At 50.9% G+C, this 23,631-nt stretch overlaps 10 protein-coding genes across 10 annotated transcripts; 7 read left to right on the forward strand and 3 right to left on the reverse strand.

Moving 5' to 3' along the window:
• Positions 1 to 29: 29 nt before the first annotated feature.
• Positions 30 to 1,013, forward strand: AUEXF2481DRAFT_7034 (uncharacterized protein; the record flags this gene model as incomplete). The annotated part of the gene is made up of 2 exons (XM_013486044.1): positions 30 to 810; positions 865 to 1,013. 2 exons carry the CDS (start codon positions 30 to 32, stop codon positions 1,011 to 1,013), a joined length of 930 nt encoding a protein of 309 aa, XP_013341498.1.
• A 1,099-nt stretch (positions 1,014 to 2,112) lies between these two features.
• AUEXF2481DRAFT_52249 (uncharacterized protein) lies at positions 2,113 to 5,494 on the forward strand (the record flags this gene model as incomplete). Its single annotated transcript, XM_013486165.1, has 6 exons — positions 2,113 to 2,236; positions 2,293 to 2,308; positions 2,365 to 2,387; positions 2,447 to 2,564; positions 2,619 to 2,718; positions 2,771 to 5,494. Coding segments are annotated over 6 exons (3,105 nt in total), but the record flags the coding sequence as incomplete, so codon positions are not given.
• Positions 5,495 to 6,131: 637 nt separating this feature from the next.
• AUEXF2481DRAFT_42292 (uncharacterized protein) lies at positions 6,132 to 8,400 on the forward strand. The gene is made up of 3 exons (XM_013486125.1): positions 6,132 to 6,502; positions 6,899 to 7,097; positions 7,189 to 8,400. Exons 1-3 carry the CDS (start codon positions 6,243 to 6,245, stop codon positions 8,233 to 8,235), a joined length of 1,506 nt encoding a protein of 501 aa, XP_013341579.1. The 5' UTR covers positions 6,132 to 6,242; the 3' UTR covers positions 8,236 to 8,400.
• A 206-nt stretch (positions 8,401 to 8,606) lies between these two features.
• On the reverse strand, positions 8,607 to 9,775 carry AUEXF2481DRAFT_42294 (uncharacterized protein). The gene has a single exon (XM_013486126.1). It carries the CDS (start codon positions 9,683 to 9,685, stop codon positions 8,771 to 8,773), a length of 915 nt encoding a protein of 304 aa, XP_013341580.1. The 5' UTR covers positions 9,686 to 9,775; the 3' UTR covers positions 8,607 to 8,770.
• Positions 9,776 to 9,967: 192 nt separating this feature from the next.
• AUEXF2481DRAFT_51039 (uncharacterized protein) lies at positions 9,968 to 10,399 on the forward strand (the record flags this gene model as incomplete). The annotated part of the gene is made up of 3 exons (XM_013486164.1): positions 9,968 to 10,019; positions 10,080 to 10,227; positions 10,309 to 10,399. Coding segments are annotated over 3 exons (291 nt in total), but the record flags the coding sequence as incomplete, so codon positions are not given.
• A 914-nt stretch (positions 10,400 to 11,313) lies between these two features.
• On the forward strand, positions 11,314 to 12,012 carry AUEXF2481DRAFT_31540 (uncharacterized protein; the record flags this gene model as incomplete). The annotated part of the gene is made up of 2 exons (XM_013486086.1): positions 11,314 to 11,356; positions 11,444 to 12,012. The coding sequence occupies 2 exons, from the start codon at positions 11,314 to 11,316 to the stop codon at positions 12,010 to 12,012; spliced, it is 612 nt and encodes a 203-aa protein (XP_013341540.1).
• A 1,285-nt stretch (positions 12,013 to 13,297) lies between these two features.
• Positions 13,298 to 14,385, reverse strand: AUEXF2481DRAFT_31541 (uncharacterized protein; the record flags this gene model as incomplete). Its single annotated transcript, XM_013486087.1, has 2 exons — positions 13,298 to 14,276; positions 14,330 to 14,385. 2 exons carry the CDS (start codon positions 14,383 to 14,385, stop codon positions 13,298 to 13,300), a joined length of 1,035 nt encoding a protein of 344 aa, XP_013341541.1.
• A 784-nt stretch (positions 14,386 to 15,169) lies between these two features.
• AUEXF2481DRAFT_352377 (uncharacterized protein) lies at positions 15,170 to 18,900 on the forward strand. The gene has a single exon (XM_013486224.1). The coding sequence runs from the start codon at positions 15,653 to 15,655 to the stop codon at positions 18,647 to 18,649; it is 2,997 nt and encodes a 998-aa protein (XP_013341678.1). The 5' UTR covers positions 15,170 to 15,652; the 3' UTR covers positions 18,650 to 18,900.
• Positions 18,900 to 20,675, reverse strand: AUEXF2481DRAFT_351594 (uncharacterized protein). The gene is made up of 2 exons (XM_013486225.1): positions 20,652 to 20,675; positions 18,900 to 20,593 (listed from the first exon to the last, which is right to left on the reverse strand). Exon 2 carries the CDS (start codon positions 20,408 to 20,410, stop codon positions 19,151 to 19,153), a length of 1,260 nt encoding a protein of 419 aa, XP_013341679.1. The 5' UTR covers positions 20,411 to 20,593; positions 20,652 to 20,675; the 3' UTR covers positions 18,900 to 19,150.
• A 1,095-nt stretch (positions 20,676 to 21,770) lies between these two features.
• AUEXF2481DRAFT_67816 (uncharacterized protein) lies at positions 21,771 to 23,259 on the forward strand (the record flags this gene model as incomplete). Its single annotated transcript, XM_013486170.1, has 3 exons — positions 21,771 to 21,909; positions 21,960 to 22,546; positions 22,600 to 23,259. The coding sequence occupies 3 exons, from the start codon at positions 21,771 to 21,773 to the stop codon at positions 23,257 to 23,259; spliced, it is 1,386 nt and encodes a 461-aa protein (XP_013341624.1).
• Positions 23,260 to 23,631: the final 372 nt, after the last annotated feature.

A 23,631-nucleotide genomic window follows, 5' to 3' on the forward strand; every position in this document is an offset into this window, starting at 1 on the left:
CTCCTAAGACATTCTCAGCATCACAAACAATGCCAGCCAACTCGACAATGTTCACATCCGCGTGCAGAAACGTCGCTCGTTCTGGTGCATCAAGGACGATTGCCACGGCACCAATCCGCAGAAGCCTGCACCGTTTGTCAACACCTTCAACACTCACATCGGCCGCCACTAGATACCGTCCGAGTGCGCCTTCGCTCAAGCCTGCCAGCTCCCAATTTCCCACTGGTACCCGATCGATCTTCATTCAGACCGAGGACACACCAAACGCAGACGCCTTGAAGTTCATTCCTAACTCTCGCATCTTGCCTGAGAACCTTGGAACCACCTTCCTCGAATATTTGTCGCCTCGCTCCACACTCGCACCTCCCCATCCATCACCTCTCGCCGCTCAGCTGCTGAATGTGGATGGTGTCTCATCCGTTTTCTACGGCCCCGACTACATTACCGTCACAAAGGACTCCGCCACCCCATGGCCCCATGTCAAGCCTGAGGTCTTCAGTCTGATCACCGAGGCCGTCACATCTGGCCAGCCTCTGGTCAACACAGTAGCGAACAAAAGTGGCGAGCAGGCACCGGTCGAGAAAGACTCTCTGGAATACGATGAGAACGACAGTGAGGTTGTCAGCATGATCAAGGAGTTGCTCGAGACCCGCATTCGCCCCGCTATCCAGGAAGATGGTGGTGACATTGAGTTCAGAGGTTTCGTCGAGGGTAAGGTTCTCCTGAAGCTGCGCGGTGCTTGCAGAACTTGTGACTCGAGCACCGTCACCTTGAAGAACGGCATTGAGAGCATGCTCATGCACTACATTGGTTCGTGTCCGCTTCCTGTATGATGTGTGAAAACCTAGCTGACAATTTGTGCAGACGAGGTTCAAGGTGTTCAGCAAGTACTAGACGAAGAAGAGGAGGTTGCTCTGCGTGAATTTGCAAAGTTTGAAGAAAAGTTGAAGGCACAAAAGGGCGAAGTTCCTGCTGGCACCACTGGCAAGGGAACTCTTGATACCGTTGAGTAAACGACACTCGCCTCATGTCCTAATGCATAGCCCGGCTTCTTGTACATTATAAGGGTTTTGTTTCAATTCGCGAAAGATACCAATTTCAACCACAATCTATTCTGCAAATCATAGATGGCATTGTGAACAGCCACAGCCTGGATGCACATTCTTTCTACCGATCCGAATGTGTACAATGGGTGATGCGACAGCTATCAGGTCGTCTGTCACGCACAGGCTCTCCTGCATTTCAGCCTCTTACAAGCCTACCGGTTTTTTGACAAAGCCTCAGAACCATCTTATACAAGTTCGACGTCATTTTCGCGTGGCATCAAGACAAGGCAGCAGTAGTAGGGCAAGGATTCAGTAAGCATGACGGAGATAGAACATGTGCTACAAGCGTGGTATGCCGCTTCGATTGTCAACGATGGTCAACAATAATTTGTTGGTGGGGTCCATAGGTTTCGGTGAATTATTGGGCAGCGGAGAGGTGTGGAGCAATTTTGGCGTCAGCGCGGAGGCTCCATCAACAATTTGGAGATAGAGGAAACGCCCGGGGGGAAATGACATGGAGAGCTTGACAGCTGTTGCTCAGGTTTCGTATGAGACTGACACTTTGCTTGACATTTGCCATACAACAGCTGAGTACTATATCGCCTTTTGTGACTGTTGAGGAACTATACAAGGGCTTGTCTGCAGGTGGATAACAGGACTACCAAATAGTCCGATGCTTTCGAAAAGTCGATAAGAAACGAATTGTTGGGCCAAGGACCGAGCAGGCCGTCCTCGCGCGGTTGCGGGATGACGATGTGGATGGGCGGGTGCGTTTCCTAGTGCACTTTTTCCCCAAGCAGCTACACGGAGATCTGGAGTGTACCTGCCTTCTGTCTCTTTTTTCCCTCCTTGTGCGTCTGCGTCCAGTTCCTGAAACTTGTCTCGGTTCGGCTGCCTTTGCATTGTTCCTCTCTTTTAACCTCGCATCCATCATCTGCTTAAACTTAACATCATAGCTAATCTCTACCACCTGTCGTTCATTGCCCGGCTTCACTTTCATCACCATCGTTAGCCAGCTCCGCGGCTCTTTGTTCGTTCATCAACAAACAGGACTCCGCGCGTCGCCATGGTCTTTGTCGACAACACAGAGGTCCTCTGTGAAGAGGAGAAGCGTCTTCAAGAAGATCGCGAAAAGACCAAGTACTGGAAGAAATGGGGTTCCTACGTCTCTGAGAGACAATGGGCCACTGGTATGTTCCATTGCTTTTGCCTCCATTGTCCATTGCACAACGCTGACATTTCACAGTGAGAGAGGACTACTCGTAAGCTCATCAATGCTCGTCAAGAAGCTTGTCAACAGATGCTAACATACAGTCAGCGCTGATGGAGATGCCTGGAGTCGTAAGTCTTGCCCATTGAGCCATTGTAGGTCTATGAGTCGAAGCTTACCATCATCACAGACTTCTCGCATGACATGTCACGCAAGAGAGCCTACCGTTGGGGTGAGGACGGTATCGCTGGTGTCTCTGACACTCACGGTCTCCAAAACATTGCCTTTGCATTCTGGAACGGAAAAGAGTAGGCTTCATACCCTGTCTTGACACCATGACCACGCATTAATACGGCTTGCAGTGACTTCCTCAAGGAGCGTCTCTTTGGTCTGTCCAACCCTCAAGGTGTTCACGGCGAGAGTATCAAGGAGTGCCATTTCCATCTTGACAACACTCCCACTGTATGTGTCCCTGACCATTAATTCATTATACCGTGCTGACACTCATTCCCAGCACTCGTACATGAAATTCCTCTACAAGTACCCCCAAGAGAAGTTCCCCTACGAGCACATCATCGAGGAGAACGCTCGCCGCAACAAGACTGAGCGCGAGTACAACCTGATCGACACCGACGCATTCAAGGACAACAAGTACTGGGACATCTTCATTGAGACTGCAAAAGAGGCGGATGACCCGGACGAGCTCCTGTTCCGTGTGACAGCATACAACCGTGGTCCTGAGGCCGCCAAACTTCACATCATCCCTCACGTTTGGTTCCGCAACACTTGGGCCTGGGGGTACGATGACACCAAGCCTGAGAGTAAGCAAGTTAGCGAGTTTGCTTGTGAGACCAATCACAAGAAGATCGGCAAGCGCTACTTCCAGTGCTCTCCTTCGCCTAACGTTGGCGGTCGCGACGAGGATGTCCACCCTGAATTTCTCTTTACCGACAACGACACCAACTTCAAGGCCATCTGGGGCAAGGACCAGAAGAACAAGACCGAGTTCACCAAGGACGCTTTCCACAGACATATTGTCGACAAGGAGAAGGGCGCCGTCAACCCTGCTAAATCTGGAACCAAGAGCGCAGCCTGGTATGCGTTCGACCAAGGTGAAGGTGTGCCTCCTGGTGAGTGCGCCGTTGTCCGTTTCCGTCTCTCCAAGAAGATGGTCGAGGGCTACCTTGATGAAGAGCTCTTCGACGACGTCATGGACCAAAGGCTTCAGGAAGCCGACGAGTTCTACTACCGCATCAGCCCAATGCCCATGAACGACGATCTCCGCAACATCCAGCGCCAGGCCCTGTCAGGTATGATGTGGTGCAAACAATACTACCACTTCATCTGGGACCAGTGGGCCAACGGTGATCCTGCCATGCCTCCACCTCCACCCGGCAGAAAGGCTATCCGTAACGCTCAATGGAAGCACATGCATCTTGACGACATTCTTTCCATGCCCGATTCATGGGAGTACCCCTTCTTCGCAGCTTGGGATTCAGCTTTCCACTGTATCCCGCTCACCATGATTGATCCCGAGTTCGCAAAGAAGCAGCTCGACCTCTTCACTCGCGAGTGGTACATGCACCCCAACGGACAGCTTCCCGCCTACGAATGGAACTTCGGTGATGTCAACCCTCCTGTCCACGCTTGGGCTACTTTCAGAACCTTCAAAATGGAGCGCAAGATGTACGGCCGCGAAGACATTGACTTCCTTGAGCGTGTCTTCCAAAAGCTGTTGCTCAACTTCACTTGGTGGGTCAATCGCAAGGATGCTGAAGGCAAGAACGTCTTCGAGGGTGGTTTCCTCGGTCTGGACAACATTGGGCTTTTCAACCGTTCCGACCCTCTCCCCACTGGTGGTGTGCTCGAGCAAGCCGATTCCACCGGTTGGATGGCTTTCTACTGCTTGTGCATGCTGAACATTGCCCTCGAGCTTGCCAAGCACCGTCGCACCTACGAAGACATTGCTTCCAAGTTCTTCGAACATTTCGTCCTGATCAGCGACGCTATGCAGTACCGCGCCGGTAGTGAGGCAAAGTCTCTGTGGAATGAAGAGGACGGCTTCTACTACGACGCAATCTCCTGGGGTGGCCCATGGACTCAGCAGATGCCCGTTCGCTCGCTGGTCGGTCTGATCCCAATGTACGCCTGTTTGACTCTCGAGCCTCAGGTCATCAACAAGTTGCCTCAGTTCAAGAAGCGTATGGAATGGTTCATCGAGAACAAGCATGACGTTTTCGAGCGCAACATTGCCAGTATGAAGCGTCGCGGAAAGGACAACCGTCTTCTGCTGTCGCTGGTCAACGAGGACAGACTCAAGAAGATCTTGGAACGCATGTTGGACGAGACCGAGTTCTTGTCAAAGGGTGGTATTCGTTCATTGTCCAAGTACCACGAGAAGCACCCCTACTCCATGGATGTCAATGGTCAGCACTTTTCGGTTGGCTACGTCCCCGGAGATTCGGACAGTGGTCTGTTCGGTGGCAACAGCAACTGGCGTGGTCCCGTTTGGATTGCCGTCAACTTCTTGCTTGTCGAGTCGCTTCTCCGCTTCTACATGTTCTACGGCAACACGCTCAAAGTCGAGTGTCCTAAGGGTTCCGGCGACATGATGCACCTCGGACATGTTGCTGAAGAGATTCAGCACCGTCTTCAACATCTCATGGCTCGTGGCGATGACGGTAGACGTGCAATCAACGACGGTAACGACATGCTCGACTTTGACCCTCACTGGAAGGATTACCTGTGGTTCTACGAATTCTTCGACGGTGATAGCGGCAGAGGTCTTGGTGCCAGTCATCAATGTGGTTGGACTGGTCTGATGGCCAAGATGATTCACGACACTGGTGTCAACTGCCGTCTGCCTCAAACACCCAGAACTCCCACCGCTGCAGCATCCCACTACTTTGACGATGTCTTCACCCGCCAACGCAGAGACTCCCAGACAAAGAAGCCCAGCGCTCTCCGTCGTTCGTCGACCAGCCGTAGCATTGGTGCTCGTAGCGACTACTGGAAGTCCGCCCCTCCTAGTGATGATGGCGACAACCAGGACGATGGTGAAGGCGAGGAGGGTGACGAGACCAAGTCTAATGGACGCGCCTGGACAATCTACAAGGAGGAGGCTGGTGACAGCAAGACTCGTGAGGAAAGACAGACTGCCGACGACCACGTCCACAAATACGTCCAGGATCAGCTCAAGCGTCTCATGACACCGAGTGGTCCTGAGCAGTACGAGGATGAGATCGAGTAAGGAGTTGTAAGTGTTGCATGAAAATGGCATTTGGCAAACACGGCGTTGGTATGGATGACTTTGTTAATTCTTCCGGACAAAGCATTAAAGGCAGCGTGGAAACCCTGCGGTATAGAGAAATCCTCCCTAGACACCTGATATTATATAATCAATCAGTTCGCACCTACTTCATTTTCTTCTGTCTTGTGGTGTGTCATTCTGTCTGTTTTGCCGACGACACTTGAGTATCTAGGTAGGTGGGACGTGTTGCGTTCCATTGGTTGGTCACTGGGTGGTAACGAAGCTTGCGAAGAACGAACTCAAGCAACGATGTTCTCTTGATCACGAACCTTGGACATGCAGACCACACCATCTTACGTACTAAACAACGGTCTGTACTATCTATATCGTAACAGAAAACATGACAACAATGCCAGCATCAGGACACGAGCACGTTTATAGTTGATAAATGGACAGTCAGGGTGGCTCCCACAGCCACAAACCATGACCGACAACGGCGGTCGGCCACCGCGGCGAAGCAATAGCCATATCAGGCAGGTGGAGACGAAAGCGATAACCGGGGTTGGTAAAGGTGCGGGCAACCCCATGTATCATCATCAACCTCTTTTATCTCCTCTGTTCCTGAGCTGTGTGTGTCTTTTGTTCCTTTGTGACTCCTTCTTGTTCCCTTTGAAAAATAACAAGAATCCTTCTAAGGAAAAAGAGCAATTTCTCGCGGTAACAAGGAAGACCAATCATGTCATCACTACGCCTATTAATCAAATCCCTCACCTCGACATCGATATCATCTCCTCGTCTTGTTGCCAGATCTCGAGGTTTAGGATACGGAGCTTTGGGATGTTGTGGGAGAAGAAGCTTTTCAAGCATGAGATGGCAATGGAAGGATCTAAGAGACATGGGAGAGGAAGAGGTGAAGGGGTTGAGGGTTGAAGAGGAGAGATTGATGAGGGATTTACATGAGACTTGTGAGTGGGGGGTTGGTGAGAGATGGGGAAGGTGAGTTTGCTTCAGTTCTTCTTACATTCATTCAATTCATCATCCGAGTTCGTTTGACCTGGGTTACAAGGGAGGGGGTTTGGGATGGAACAGAAAAGAGAGCGAATCATGCTTGGCGACAAGATGGGATGAATATGGAGTAAAGAGAGACGTCCTGTGGAAGGCACGGGTGTGAGAGAAGAGTGGATATCTGCTTTTGACGGTTCTATCATGATTCAAGAAGCAAATCATGATGTGCTGCTACTCGACATCGCTATCTCGCGACTAGAAGTCAATTCTGATGATGCCATCTCAACACACTTGCATCAGGCCAGCATCCTAGTCTCTCAAGCACCACACAACTCCTTCAGATACTCATACCATCCTCGGAATTTGTTCCGACTGACCCATCGACAGTGCGCCCACAGAAACAGGCATGTCTCGCCTCTCCCTCAGCGATACGGATAAACAAGCCCGAGACTGGTTCACCACGACAACGGAAGCGTTAGGCTGTAAAGTCACAGTCGATGCCATGGGAAATCAATTCGCCATCAGACCTGGTATGAAAGATGGTGCTCCAACTGTAGCGGGTAGTCATTTGGATACACAACCTACTGTGAGTGTTTTGGCCCATCATTTCTTGACTCTGCACTCTGGAGAAGAGACGGGAAAGAAGAGGAGGCAATGCTAATGTGGAGGGATGATAGGGAGGCAGATACGATGGAATCCTAGGCGTAACAGCAGGCATAGAAATGCTCCGAACCCTCCACTCACAAGACATCACCACCACTTATCCCGTGGGCGTCGTAAACTGGACGAATGAAGAAGGCGCTCGTTTCCCAATCTCCATGGTCAGCTCCGGAGTCTGGAGCCACAATATCCCACTCTCCCACGCCCATGCCCTCAAAGAAGTCGGCTCTGGCACTGCAACCATGAAATCCGAACTCGAGAGAATCGGCTACTTGGGCGAAACATCATGTAGTCATGAAGCCATGTCGCTAGCAGCACACTTTGAGCTTCACATCGAACAAGGACCTATCCTCGAGGCCGAGAAGCGCAAAATAGGCATAGTGCAAGGAGTACAGGCGTACAAATGGTTTACAATCTCCGTCGCAGGGGCAGATTGTCATACCGGCACCACCAGTTTCCAACATCGCGCTGATGCACTGTTGGCGGCTTCTAAAATGATTGTGTACTCTCATCGAGCAGCTGCTAGACGAAATGCTTTGGCATCTACAGGAATCCTTATTCTGAAGCCTGGGAGTACTAATACTGTACCTGGTAGCGTGGCGTTTTCTCTGGATATCCGCTCTCCTGACGATGCAATTGTGGAAGCAGTAGAAGCAGATTGCCGCACCGCTTTCGCCGCCCTCGCAGCTGGAAAAGACATAGACGGCCTAGGCAAAGACTTTGTCGCCTCTTCAAAATCCTGCTCTGTATCCTGGCAATTGGATACACACTCCCCAGCTACCAAGTTCTCCCCCATTTGTATCGAGTGTGTTTCTCATGCCGCCGAGGGTTTATTCGGCAAAGATGCTGAGAAACTTACAAAAGAGATGACTTCGGGTGCTGGACATGATAGCGTGTATACGAGTAAACGCGTTCCTACGACTATGATTTTCGTGCCGAGTAGAGATGGAGTTAGTCATAATCCTGTCGAGTATACGGAGCCGGAGGATTGTGCGCTGGGGGCGCAGGTGTTGATGCAGGCGGTGTTGAGGTTTGATGGGTTGAGAGCTGAGGGCAGAGTTTAATTTGTGATCAAGGTTTGGGAGGTGAACAGAAGGCGTTAGACATGTCTTTTTGGGTCGTGTTTTGCATGTATCAGATGCCTTTCCTTGATCTTGTGAAGATGCGATGATGTTGCATGTAGGCGTGGGATGTTTATGAGAAATACTTGATCTCGATCGTTACTTTACAGATGCCCCCTTTCCTCTTTTTGTGTCGTAGAGATGCTTCGACTCTCGCGGATAGCGTTAACATGGCAACTGAACTCAAGTTGATATAAATTGTGGATGGGAGAAAAACACGACTTTGCAAATCTCCACTTTCCAACTTGTGACTTTTGTGCGTTTCCTCAGGCTGGCATACATGCCTGAGACGTAAGATAGCAGAAGGAGCATATTGACGGTAAAGATTTGTATGACTTGACTCAGATGTTTAGTTGGATAAGAGAAAAAAGTGTACCATTCAAAAGACGCCTGAACTCGCTCGCTTGTGTAAAGAAGACTCCCTTGGTCCTGTAAACAAATGGATAAAATGAATGCGAAAATCGTGCTTGAATCGAAATCATGCCTTGGCTTTGCCTTTACCTTCATAGACAGGCGTGGCATCAGGCTCGGCAGGGGCATCTTCATCCTCTTCGTCATCACTCATGAACTCGTCGTCCTCGTCATCCCAGCCAAAAAAGGCACGAGTGGTAGCCGGTGCAGCTGGAGCAGGCTTGGAAACTCGTACATCATCGTTGTCGCTGGATGCAGAGCTCGAGGCCTCAGGTTGAGCATCGCTGCCCTCTCCCTCAGCAGCTGAACTCTCGCTGCCAGTCCTTTCCAACACAGGCTTCTCACCCTCAATCAAACCAGCCTTCATAGCAGCCAACACAGCGTCCCTAGTCTTTTGCTCGGCCTCTTCTTTAGCCTCCACCCACTCACCATCCAACCTGGCATTCCTATTTCCCCTCTTCAACTCCTCCTCTTTCCTCTCCGCAGCCTCTACAACGGATTCCCATCTTTTCCTTCTCTCTTCTCTTTCCTTTTTATCCATTTCTGGTTTCAGGGCGAGGTACTCGGCTAGGTTCTTTGCTTCTGTGATTGTGCGAAGACGACGGCCGTCGAGATTGCGGTTACTGCCGTTTATTTGATCGGGATTGCGGTTGCGGTTTTTGCGTGAGGACATGCGACCGCCTGCCGCGCGGAGTTGAGAGCCGAAACCGCCTTTTCCACCGAGAAGGCGTGCGCTAAGGTGAAGGGGAAGGATATTGGAGTCGTCATTGTTGGAGAGGAGGGACTTGATTGTCGAGGCTGATGCGGTGTTGATACGAAGTGTTGTTGTCGAGAGGAGTAGGTCATCGGCGTAGGGCGGTAGGCGGGTTGACAGAAGTGATGTGAAGGACGCGATGGATGTGTCGGCTGGCACAGGAAGTGACAGGGTACGAGGCAGCGACAAGCCCGCGAAGGACGAAACCAAGACGTTGATCGTGTCCATAATGTGTTGTCTGACGGAGAGTTGAATAATAGCAAAAGAGTCGAGTCTAGATGGTGGCGCGTTTGCACGATGGACATTCACCAGATGCGGAGAAGTGAGAAGCCGCTTCGACTCAGACTTCGACCCTCCGCCAAGCCCCACGAGTCAAGCCAAGCGAATCCCCAGTCCACCGTGCTGCATGTCCAATTTTGCGCATCGCCGCCGCTCTCGATCTTTTTTCTACAACCACGAAATCAAGCATCGCCCAAGCCCCACGTTGATTCAAATACATCAATCGTCAAGATGCTGATTCCCAAGGCCGACCGCAAGCTCATTCACGAGTACCTCTTCCGCGGTACGTGTGCATACCTGTCTAGCTCTCTTGCGACACGGCCATACTGACGTCCATCATCAGAGGGTGTTCTCGTCGCAAAGAAGGACTTCAACCAGCCCAAGCACGGCGACATTGACACCAAGAACCTCTATGTCATCAAGGCCTGCCAGTCTTTGACCTCGCGCGGTTACCTCAAGACCCAGTTCTCGTGGCAATGGTACTACTACACGTATGTTGAGATCCCTCCCCCACAACTCTTCTCCTTCTCCTCTCTTTACCACTCATACTGACATTTCTCTCTTTTTCACAGCCTCACCGCCGAGGGCCTTGACTACCTCCGCGAGTGGCTCCACCTCCCCGCTGAGATCGTCCCCCAGACCCACATCAAGCAGCAGCGCTCCCACGCTCCCCCCCGCGGTATGCTCGGCGGCGAGGAGCGTCCCCGTGGCGGCCGTGGTGGTCCCCGTGGTGACCGTGAGGGTGGATACCGTCGCCGTGAAGCCGGTGAGGGTAAGGAGGGTGCCGCCCCTGGCGAGTTCAACCCTCAGTTCCGTGGTGGCTTCGGCCGTGGCCGCGGTGCTGCCGCCCCTGCTCCTTCCTCTTAAATGCTTTGTCGATGAAGTTTTGAGAACGAAGGTCTGTTGCTTATGAGGGTGAGGGCTGGTATATGGACTGTGAGAGGGATGGAGGCTCTTTCTCTGGAGGGATCGCTTATCATGTGCCATCTGTCTTGATATGGTTTGGGCGAGAGTCTAGACTGTTGGACGCGCGGATGGACAAAGGTGGTTTTACATCAGGCAAGATGCTTGCATCTCGACACACCATTTGCAAAAAAGGTCCTTCTTATTTGCGAAACAAAAGAATGAATACAAAACGGTCCTCTCCTTTGGAGAAGCCTTGGAAAAAACACAAACTTGTCACCATTTTTCTTGGTGATCATGCCTGGTGATCTTGTCTGTGATACTCGGTGCAGTGTTTGTGAGGTCATGTGAGCCGTCTATGCCAGAGGTCAAATCTCATCCTCCACCTTGATAGAAACAGATCTTTGCCATGACTGCTGAGACATGAAGGGACATTACATTACACATTATACAGCCCAAGTATCTCCTTTCCTTCTCTTCTCTCCTCGCAATCTCATCTCCATCATATCAAATCATAACCTCGTCATTCCCACATCAACCCCCCACTCATTCTCGAGCCAAATTCCCATCACCAAAATATCAACACCCAACATACTCCACTCCATCCGTCAAAAGTCTCTCAAAGCAAGAAACCGAGTAATCCAACCAAACCCCAGAAGACAGATGGAGTAACCATGAGAGCAGCACTTGCAGGTGGTGCAGCAGTTGTAGTGGCTGGTGTGACTGAAGATGTCTGACTTGAGGATTGTAATGTTGTTCTTGATGCCGTTGTTGATTGGATTTGGAATGTGGTTTCTGTTGCAGACGCCGCATCTGTCGCAGACGAAGAAAGAGTTTCCGAAGAAGAAGAAGAAGCAGAAACAGCAAGAGTCGAGGATCTTGGAGAAGTGATTGTCGTTAATGTCGTTGATGCAGATGCGACTCCAGAAGCGGAATCAGAAGCAGAAATAGATCCAGCAGTCGAGGTAAAAGACACCACCGTCTCCGTAGCCATACTCGTACTCTGCACCCCCGTCTCCGAAGAAACAGTCGTAGTCCCCAAAGCAGAAGTAGAAGTTGTCGACAACCCCCCACCACCCGAAACCATCACCGTACTTTCCACAGAACTTGCCGTCGTCGAGCTGGTAACAAACACCACACCCGTCGTACCAACCCCAAAACTCCAACTCACCATCGGTCTCAAACTCGACGGTAAAGCCGCAAACGCAGAAGAAAGCACAGAAAGTGCATTTGTAGTCGCTGGCTGTTCTACACAACCAGAAGGGCCAGCAGTGCAAGCAATGAGGGTTGTGAAGGTGGAGGTTTCTGTGGTCAGGATGGGGATTATGGTTGCTGTGGTTTGGTTAGATGTTTTGATTTTTGAAAAGAGGTAGAGTACAGAGTTAGGATGGCGGGTAGAAGTAGGGAAGGGAAGGGCATACCGGTTATATTCTGTTGTCCCATGACTAGAACAGGGAGGATTGAGAGTAAGTATCCAGTCTTCATGATTGTGATATTAGAGTATTAGAGTATTGAGCGTATAACCGATCGGACCAAGTCAAAGCAACGAAGAACCAAACGTTTCAACGACAACGAAGAAGTACAAGGATGTTGGAAACGAAAAAACAGTATTCCAACGAAGATATCAGAAAGTGGATGGTTTGCTAGCATAGGGTGGTTGAGATGGCTGGACAAAAGATGTGGAGCTTGGAGGGTTTGAGGTGGCTGGGACGGAAATGGAGAAGATCAAAACCCAGCCTCTTGTTTTCAGCTACAAGAGAATTGATGCTAGTCCCCAATAGTCAAAGGTGAGATGTGGTGCGAGACACTGAGACTTGTTTTGTCTCTGTCAATGACTGGCTGGTATACTGTAACATTTATCAAGCAGGCTTGAGCCCGGCAGAGACATCTGTTGTACCCACCTACCTCAAATCAAGAGATCGAACCAGCTATGTGCCTTCCGTTAGTCATGGCTTAAGCACGGCAATATTGATTCATAGATTATTTAGTCCTTTGTTGTATTCAGGTTTTATGTTTCAATGGAAGCTTGATTGCTGCCAGGCTGGGTCGGTGTGAGGGTCGAAGCGGGGCGCGTGGCTGGGGAGAGTGGTCTTTGCGCTGGCAAAAAGCAACAACATCCACACACGAACGTGCTGGTAGCATGTTGTGCGAGGTGACAAGGAGACCTGTCGAATCATTGAAATCGTTCACGTAGCACAGGAGTACAGGCAGTGTGTGAAGTGTTGTTTTAGTTTCTTGATTTCGTGTTTTATCTTGATTTCCTGAATTTCACAAGCGATTACGTAGTAGTCAACAGAGCTCTGTAAGGCGGCAGCAACACTTGCTTGGTCTGTATTAGAGCTGATGCTGACGAAAGACGGCACTGCGTGTCCGCCTCAGCTATTGATTAGAACTTAGACCTGTCTTGTTCGAGTTAGCTTTGGTTCGAAGAATCAATCTCGAACAAAACGTGAAGTGGGGGAATGATTGTCAGACAGCAGTTGGACAACAAGTATAGAATCGACATAGTGATTTCCGATCAGGTCTGTGAGATATTGCTTTTTCATCATGATAGTGGGAGGGAAAGAGTGGAAGAAAAGTGAGTGCTTACAATATCGATGGGTGCCTATGCGCAGGCATCTCTTGCTTTTGAGATGCTAGGCATAGGCAGAAAGGAACTCAATCCTTTCGTGCTTTCTTGAAAAAAGAGGTCATACTTTGCTGCTTGTCATCATGTTCTGCTCGACCAATGCCACCTCGTTGTCGTTTCAGACCTTGGAGGTGCTGTTGACCATCGACAATGAGGATAGTGGTGCGATAGCCTTCGAGTAATCGGAGGCCTTCTTTCTCACTGGGCTCTGCGTTGATAGCATTCTTTGTGACACTTACATCACCGACGACGTCCGACTGATCTGTCGGCATCTCAATTCCAGAGGACTCTGTCAAGAGCTGCGGCGGTACGACCTCGCCAGGAGAATTGCCCGGGCTATCCAGCGTCGACACATTTACAGTCGCGTCTGATTCAGGTGGGGATGAACCTGCGTCGGCTGGTGATAGTTCCGAGCCGAGCTCAGGGTCTACACTTTGTATGGAAAGCTCAAGGAAGCCGGTGTTGCTCCATCCGCCCAGGTGTGCAAGAACGACTGGACCTCGATTCGATACCACGTCCCGAGCCACTGTGACGCTTCCCGGACCCAGACGGAGCAACAGCCTTCGCCATAGGCTCGACAGCAAGATGCCATGAGACACAACAGCCACCACATGTTCTGCAGCTCCACCGAACTCGGCCTCATCATCCAACAAGGGCAGGAGGTGAAGATCCAGGAATAGATCTGCGCGGACCGCGAGCTCATCCTTCGACTCAACATCGACAAAGCCAGGCTCTTTCTTGTGTTCCTCGGCGTCGGGACCCTTTCGCACACGATTCGTTTTGCCCTCGTAATAGCCAAAGTCGCGCTCAATCAGGTACGGGACAGTGCTGACAGTCAAGTCCGTGGTGGTCTGTTTCGCGGCCACAATGCTGGCAGTCTTGTACGCACGCTGCAACGTCGAGGAGAAGATGCGCGTCAGAGAAGTTCTATTCTCTGCAAGATAGTCGCTCAAGCGACGCGCCTGCTCGGCTCCATGATTGGTAAGGGCTGAATCTCTTCTTCCAGCACTATGAAAGTCAGTCAAATGCGCCGTTGTATCGAGCAAGAGCAAGAAACCTACAGTATACCCGCTACGTTGTCAACCGTCTCGCCATGGCGTATCAAGAAGAGGCGCATTTGGCATTCTCAAAATGATGTCCATGTGTGCTGCAGAAGAATTGTGAAGGCTCGACGCTGTTTTGATGATGAAATGGCGTGTGGTGGCCCGAGTGCCCGACACCACCGGAGCTTGCCATTCAATTGTTCCAAAGACCTCGACTTCCACCTCTACCATCCTGATGAGAAGCGGTTCACGTCCTACTGACTGGGATTCCGCTTCCCTCGGAGCAACTCGTATCACTATGGTGGCTCTGCCAGACGCGAACACCGGCCGTCAGTGTCAATGACATCTTACAAAGACGCACTGCGGGTCAGTCGCCGTTGCACTTCCACATGCTCATATCAGCACAGAAGTCCAGTGGACCAAATTTCTTGCCATCTGAACATGACATTGCGGACAAATAAGTCTTGTCAACTAGCTTGTACCCTTTCTTCCTCTCGAGTATTCACACTCCTTGGTATCTACCATAACAAATCATATAACCCGTGCCAGTAGTAGGTGACGCAACGTCTGATACCAGCTCATGCTAAATCTTGAACCTGGGTCTTCTTAGCATTTCGAGCTCGAACGCCTAGGACATTGTCATCTGAACTGACACATGCAATCGCACCAGCTCCATATCCCTCTCTCGATGGGTTTCTTGTTAGCCCCAGCATTGGTGTCATATGAACCGAGCTCCATTACCGGCAACCTTCTCGTGTAATGCCAGTAGCTTTCGCATGTTGCAACCGACCTTGCAAAGGCCAAAGTCACATCTGTTGACTGTGTTTATCAGGTTGTCTAGCACCTCGGACTGAGTCTGGCCGTCAAATGTGTCTTTTCTTCTCGAGGTTCAAACTTCTCCGCTCATCGTTCGCGAACCCCTCGACTATCTCAGTCTCCAAGTGACCAGCATCCAATCATCTTCTCTGTCTACAATCGCCCTACTCGCATCTTTCATTCGACAAAATCACGATACTTGACTCTAACCTTCGTCTTTCGTCGCGGATGGTCGCTTCGTGGATCCGAATTGATGTGTCGAAGTTTTTCACCCGACTGCTACCGCGAGCTCACACTCATGACCGTTATGCTGTCGACTCAAATCTCATCGCTCGTACATGCCATCACGCTGTCAAGCTTGCATAACTTTTGCCAGAACATGCTTACTGAGAACAACAACTTTGCCCGACAATCTGTGTTCACTCACTACCTCTGACAGCTAATAGAATATCTTCGAATGCCCCGTACCTCTTTGCCTTTACCCACCTTCAACGACCTGAATCCAGTCCTGCCAGTGGACCTGACATGCAACACGACACAATGCCCGCTCCGATGTTCACTTACAGTGTTCCAACCCTTCCTCCTAAAGACCTAGACCCAACTGACATTCACTTGGACACGGAAATCACCAATGACACCACGAGATCCTACGATCCTTTTGCCCCAGTCAAAGCTAGATTGACCTCTGTCGGGATGCATGTGGACAATGAACCTGCTGAGCGTGATTCGAAGGACACTCACAAAGTTCACTCTCAGCCCTCGAAAAGAGCCAACCAGGCCATTGTCAAAGATCAGATGGACATGAATGCAGTTGAGACTGCCCCGGGCGCGGAAGAGCAGCCTTTAACTCCAGCCTCGACTGACACTGATCTTGAGTCTGCAGGAACGCAGAAAGTAATTGACACAAGTGAAGGTGTCGCGGAGGCGGACGACCATGCACCTGTTCTGGAAAGACCCGAGCCGATCTCTCCCAGCCCATCAGATATCTCAAACACCAACTACACTACATGTGAACGTCCCAAGGATGCACTCCTTCGAGCTACTGCCGAGGTCAATGACGCAGTCGCGACTGCTGGTCACGAGAACGTTGAAGAGCCAGTGCCCACGAGTGCCGAGCCTGAGGCCGCCCAAGCTGAGTTCCCCGAGGCAGAGGTCAGGAAGCCCAACATCATCCATCCCGAGGTCATCGAAGCTGGAATCAGCGAGCCTGGAAGTGCCCAGTCCGCAACTGCCATGCTTGGAGCTGAGGATACTGTCGTCGCTATGCCTAACTTTCTCCAGAATGAGGCTGCTCAGCCCACGGACTCACACCTGGTTCCCGGCCAGTCTACCGAGATAGAGATTGCCGGTGACCACATGCCCAACGAGCCCTCGATGGAAGGAATGTCCACGACAGATGACCCTCACCAAGAGCAAGACGCGCGCAGGCCTACCAGTCCCACCTGCGAGCCGGCCGCTGCTGACGATTCATCCTCCGAGACCGCAAAGTCAAGCGACACAAACGAGCAAGTAGCATGGCTACGAAATAAGTACCAGTCTTTCGAGGAGAGTCGTTCATCAGAGAACGAGGAAGAGAAGGTACAAGAAAAATCCGCAACAAACACTCACACCCCTCCATACACTATCAACAATGGCATTGAAGACACGGGAATTCTCGAAAACAACGGCGCTGCTGGCAAGACTTCTAAGTCAACGCTGGTGGATCATGCCAATTCCACGACTGTTGTCATGCCTCGGATTTCTCTGTTCGGCGATCCATCATCCTCACTTGCTGTGATCGAGCCTCGCATTTCTCTGTTTTGCGGTCCCTCTTCTCCGAAGCCTGTGATCGAGCCTCGGAAATCCGAAGCTGCAGATATCGAAGCCGAGCGAGTCGCCGGACCAGTTGCAGAAGGTGGACTAGACTCAGGCTTTGACTTGTTCGAAGAGTCTGAAGATGTCCCGATAGATCTGACAAGATCTTTACTGCTTGAAGAAGCCATGAGCGGTGATGTTGAACAGTTCGACGAGTGGGATTTCGACTCCAAACTGGACGTGGAAGCAGACACCGTGGAAGCAGACACAGAGGCAGGCGCGAGGGAAGACCATTCCGGTACAGCGAACGATTCCGATCACGATGCGAGACCAGATGTGGAGGTCCTTTCTGGAGGTATCTCGCCAGCTGCCTCGCAAGTCTCTCAGGAGAGTGCTACGTTGGCCAAGAACCTTGTGCACTTTATTGCTTCGAAAACTCAATATCCGCCCAACTCAGACAATGCGGACACTGAGATTCTGACTTTGTCAGGCAGAGGTATAGCCAGTGGTCTTGGTCAGTCGATGCTGCAGTCAATCCCGCTGGAACAACGCTGCGACTGTGTCAAGCACCCTTGTACACATGACTTGAATCTGCGCCCACGAGACAAGAAGGAGGTCGCGAACTACGGAAACGTCTACGATAATGACCCGACAAGCGACTATGAAGAAGATCCAAATGGCACGTCAGCGTCCAGGATCGCACGAGAGGATATGGATGAGGATGAAAGCGACAACGACGATGCAGGCCCCTACAGCATGACCGGCGGTCTGGAGACGCGTAATAGTCGCATGAACGATATGTTCGAACGAGGACCGTATAACCAGAGAGACTCTTGTATTCGAGACAAGAACACTCTGCACGACGAGTTGTCCGCCGACGAAGTGATCGAAAAGCCAAAGAAAAGAAAAAGGGCCAAGCAAACATCTTCTCGACCGTCCAAGAAGGCCAAGTCCAACAATCGCACCATCAAACGCGCTCGTGAAAGTGATGATGAGGACTTGATCACCACACAAGACGACAATGGTGAAGTTATCTTGATCAAAGAGATCAAAGAGATCAAAGAGACCAAGAAGTCCCCCGAATCTCAGACGATTGCACAAATAATGCAACGTCTAGCTACACCTCACACCACAAAGCTCAGCTACCCCATCACCTTCAACTCCCCCAATACCTCTTGCAGTCTCTGTAACCAGCGCTCCTACGCTTTCACAGGCTGCGGCAGTCGAAAGATCAAAGTCTTTGACTACGGCAACGGCCTGACCGAGATCCCAAACGCCAACGAAGCAGGTCTACCCATCCCCATGAAAAGGAAACCCGCAGCCACAAACCTCTGCATGACCTGCACGACCGCGAAAATGGCCATCTTGATGTGCAAAACGCACTCGATGCTAGAGTTAGACCCAGTGCCAGACTTTGACAAGCCCGCCGCATACGACCGCATGATCAAAAACCAACCTGCAGAGGAAGGAGAAGTTTGGTGCTCAGTCTGCCCATTACCTGCACTGCACAGTTGTGGCAAGAATTGCGGGGCCAAGTTTTGCGAAACCTGTGCTATCAAAGTGCATACAACCCATCATGAAGATCTACAGGCTATGCTTCAAGCCACAAAGGATGAGATTACTGCTGAATATAGGTACGGCCTCAGAGCTGATGTGGCGTTGCTGAGGGGAGATGGGGAGTTGGTCAAATTCATGAAGAGGCATTCCAAGACTAACAAACCAGTTTGAAGAATTAACGAAGAGAAAGAGCATGATCTAGGTCGACGACAGGCCGGCAATTAACTCAGAAATATGTACCATTTAGCTCAGAACCCTTCTTTTGATGCAGGCTCATACTTTACCATATCAATTATATTTCACATTTCTCATCAGATCCTTCTCTCCAAACACTGAAACACGTTAATAGGAAACTGTGAAAAAGCACAGCAACGGTCAGATATTTCGCCGCTACATCGGGAGTTGACACAAGGTTGAAAGGCCAGAGGCAGAAGGTGATAAGAAGCCGACACTACCACTCCACGGTCCCTCATCAAAAGCAGGCTGTAAAAAGCTACGAACATTTTAAGGATCATGGCAAATGGTTTGAGAGCCCGTCAACATTTGATTATCGCTTGGGACCAGGACCATCACAGTTTTACGCTTCATCTTTCTTGACAGGGCCGGCTGTGTGTACGAATGAACACATCTGAGATAGCGGCACCTAGGTTGAAAAGAAGGGGAAAGATATTTCTAGAAGGAGGGAAAGCCTCCTCCAAACACGCCCGGCAAGACCGAATTTGGATCACGCATTTCCGGTCTGATGTGTATTTGCTCCGGATATCCACTTGCCCATGATTTGGACGCTAGACCAGTTCGTCTGGATCTTCTGGACGGATCTCCGTGGCTTCGTGAGCCTGATGGCGCTCTTAGGGACGGCTCAGTTAAGATCATCCGATCCGAGTGGCGGGATTCACGCTCCAGCACCACAGGCGGGCCCACAGAGGCTGGTGGTTTCGGTCTTCCTTGGCTTGATCTCCTGGGCTTGGAACGTCGACTCGGGAGTTGTGCGGATGATTCCTCGGAGATGCGTGAAAGCGTATCTCGAGCTTGAGGTCGTGGCTCTTCCAGATCCCGGACAATGTGGTCTTCAGTGTATAAACTGGCCAAGCGCATATGATCGGAACTTGTTGATTTTTCTGGAGGAAGTCGATGAGTGGTAGCGCTCCGCGAGTGGCGTAGAGATGGCGTTTGTCTCTGGCTCAGGCTGTGACTGAGGCTCCTGCTTCGGCTCTGACCTGAGCTCTCACTCAAGCGCAGTTGAGGACAGCTGATGAATTCTCTAGGCTGTACACGAGGACTCTCCCTCAAGTAGCGTCGGACGGGTTGACTGTACGGAAGCATGCCAGTATCTGCCATCGAGGTCGACATTCTGGCCGCTTGCTGGTCGGCGAGAAGTGCTATCTGCGTGCGCTGGAGATAGCCTTCTTCCTCTTCACCTTCCTCTTCTTCATGAACAGTGGGCTGTGGTGCTGGTGCAGGTTCGTCATCATCGCCAACGCTTGACGGGGGTGAGGGATCGTCGTCATCGTCGTCTTCGTTGCGGTATCGCGAGAAGTGTCTGCCTTGTCGATCCTGTATTAGATATTGGAGTTCTTCGATTTGGGCGCCGAGAGCAATGGTCTTCTGCCTGTTGGCCGGAAAGAGTCTGAGAAGAGGAAAGGAGTAGATCGTGCGTTGGCGTTCAAGATAAAGTAGTCTTGCTCTGGGATCGGTCTCGAGGACGAGCTGCTCGACATGAGATTTGCGAAATATGATGCTCCACCAGGATACCATGGTGGAATAATGTTGTTGTACTAGGAAATGATTGGTAGGGTGGTAGACGGTTGAAAAGAAGGCGACGCCAAAAGCCACATGAGATAGCATCGACCCTTCCTCATCTGAGCATATATAACACAGCTTGGGAAGGCGACAGAGAAGCTGCTTCCCAGGATAGCATTTGAGGCTTTGCATGCATCTTTGACGCTTCCATTTGGGTCGTGACTCAGTGAGTATACCCACAGGGTATCCTCATCGAGTGCATGTCGGGATGCCGTCTTGCCTTGGTATGTAGTTTCTCCTGATGATTGCTGTGATACCGAACATGTTTATCAACCTATCCAGCTGATGAAGCTGATGGAACACGGGAAACGAATCCTGCTGTAAAGAGACGTACTTAGCCTTGTGTGCTGGCGGCGTGGCATACTGTTTCTACATTGTCACTCCGAATACAGGGACCGACATCTTTTCGGTCAACAGACAATATTTTTCAGATGCTTGTCATAGTCGCTGGCTAGTAATAGTCGTCAGGAACCATATATAGTTACAGAAAGCCGCAAGCTTGCTGCTGTCCCACGCTTACTCGCCCACTCTTATCGGCGTTATCGCTGGGATGTCAATCCGATGAGCTCTTTGTTGGGAGAGAAAGGCCTCAGGGTTAGAGATTGACTTTGGGAGCATCAAAACCAAGAGAGTATGCTGATTGTAGCTTGGGGAAGAACCGTTACCTTCTTCCTTCGACAGCGAGTCCTTCGACGATAGCAACCAGAAACATGCGTGGAGTCATGGCAGGCACCCGGCCTCGGGCAAGCACACTGCGAGAAGGCACTTTTACAGTAAGTGATTTTCATCTCATCTGTGTCTCGACGTGCCGTTGTCGATTACCGTGCTGCTGCTGCGAGCGAGGACGAGTCTGGAGCCCGGACAGAGAAGGTGAGGAAGAGAACAACCGCGCGGTGAAGGTGTCGCCGAGAAGACCCGAGGTTGGGCGTGTCGGCGTCATGCATCCGTAACCGCAAGACGGCCTTAGTTTCTTCTCCCCTGACCCTTGTTGGTGCCATTCTGGAGTCCGGTTCCGCTTCCAGAAGTCACATTCCTCAGATACATACCACCTCACGCCACGTTTCTTGTCGTTGGCGTCTTCTCGAAGCGTCAGTTGTGTGCATATCCATTAAGCCGCGGAGCAAATCGGCGTGGGGCAGAAAGAACAACCCCGCCATCTCCAACTACTACGGAAACTACCTACCAACCTAGCGGTAGTCACGCGGGAATTCTAGTTGCTGCAGCTGTCAAACTTCCTCTCAGGCTCACAACATTGCTTACTATACATCTGGACCTGCCACCTTTGTCGTCTTGACTCCGCCAGCTACCCCTCCACCTGCGTTCCCTCAAGCCGCTGCAAGCCGCTGGCACGGAACAACACCACGGCAGACGATTGACTGCAGGATCTCTCTACTCCTACTTATACTTACATTGATACACCTTTCACAACGACATCGCCATGGCTCTGGATCGACTTCCCTCGGAGCCTCAGCAGCAGCAGTACAAGCCCGAGATGCGCAAAGTGCCCGATGGTCAAATGATGCGACCCAACAGGAAGACTAACGGAAGCGGTGTTCAGGCACAGGAAACCCGGATCTGTGTGGTCATGGTCGGTCTTCCAGCCAGAGGAAAGAGTTTGATAGCTCAGAAAGGTCACACAGCCCGGTCGTGCTTGCTTGGATTCTTGCTAACATGCTCGCAGTTGTTCGCTACCTTCGCTGGCTCTCGATCGACGCAAAGACCTTCAACGTAGGCCAATACCGTCGCACAAACACACCGAACCCGTCAGCCGAATTCTTCGACACTAGCAACGCCGAGGGCGAGAGAATGCGCAAAGCTGCCGCCGAAGCTGCCGTGACCGACATGCTGAAATGGTTCGACAACGGTGAAGGTCTTGTCGCAGTCCTCGATGCCACAAACTCGACAAAATCGCGAAGAAGATGGATTCAAGACCGATGCGATGCCGCCAATGTACAAACCATGTTTGTCGAGTCGAAATGCGACGATGAAGACCTCGTCATGTCCAACATTAAAGAGGTCAAGACCACGTCTCCCGACTACCTTGGGCAGGATCCCGAAGTTGCTGCAAAGGATTTCAGAAAAAGAATCAGAAACTACGAAAAGGTGTACGAGACATTGGACGAAGACGAAGCCGACCTCACATACTGCAAATTGATCGATGTTGGACACCAAGTCATCATCAACAAGATCAAGGATTACCTGCAGTCCAGAGTTGTCTACTACCTAATGAACCTGCACATCAAGCCACGTTCCATCTGGCTGTCACGAGTAAGTCTTGCTGGAATTGACAAGATGGCATAAAGCTGACATGGCCTCTACAGCACGGCGAATCGGAGTACAACTTGACAGGTAAGATTGGCGGAGATGCCAACATCAGCGAAAGAGGTCAGATGTACGCCAAGAAGCTGCCCGAGATCGTCAAGCAAAGTGCAGGAGACCTTGAGCTCACAGTCTGGACTTCGACGTTGAAGAGAACTATTCAGACTTCGAGATTCTTGCCCTTTGAGAAACTGTCGTGGAAGGCACTGGACGAGCTGGATTCTGGTGTTTGCGACAGCTTGACGTATGCAGAGATTGAGGAAAGGTATCCTGCAGACTTCAAGTCTCGCGACGAAGACAAATACAACTATCGCTACTTGGGTGGTGAAAGTTACAGAGATGTAGTCATCCGCTTGGAACCTATCATCATGGAGCTGGAGCGTAGCGAAAACATTCTTATCGTCACACATCAAGCAGTGCTGAGATGCATCTATGCTTACTTCATGGGCGTCGACCAGGCGAAGAGTCCTTGGATGGAGGTTCCTCTACACACATTGATCAAGCTTTCGCCCAGAGCATACGGCACGCAAGAGGAGAGATACTCGGCCAAGATCCCCGCAGTGAGCACCTGGCGTGGAAAGGGATCAAGTGCGCAGCACTCAGATCCTGGCCCTGGTGAAGGGACGGTGGATATTGAGGTGAACGGAAAGCCGGTCAAATAAAAAGCAAGGGGCGGGATTGGCGTTGCGGAGACGGAGGTGAATGCAGGCACCGGCTCCTCTCCGCAGTCAGAGACAGCACAGGCTGGGCCAAAAGACAACGCATAAGGTCTGATGCCCTATCACTCATTGTATACGTATAGCATAAGCGAATGACAGTCGTCTTGTCTTGCGTGTTGGACGTTCATATGGGAGAAGTGCTATCGACGTTCAATGTCCTTGTTCCGCCAACCATTAATAATTTGAGCTTCAATCGCGCATTGCACTGTATACAGTTGAATCGTATTCATGAGACTTTAGATCACGACGGTCTTGGTTGTATGAATCAACTAGCAGTAGGTGTATCAAATCGTCTTCGGAAGTCTGTGATTCGCG

Source organism: Aureobasidium subglaciale (genome assembly GCF_000721755.1).
Source record: "Aureobasidium subglaciale EXF-2481 unplaced genomic scaffold scaffold_18, whole genome shotgun sequence".
Classification (NCBI taxonomy): Eukaryota; Fungi; Ascomycota; class Dothideomycetes; order Dothideales; family Saccotheciaceae; genus Aureobasidium; species Aureobasidium subglaciale.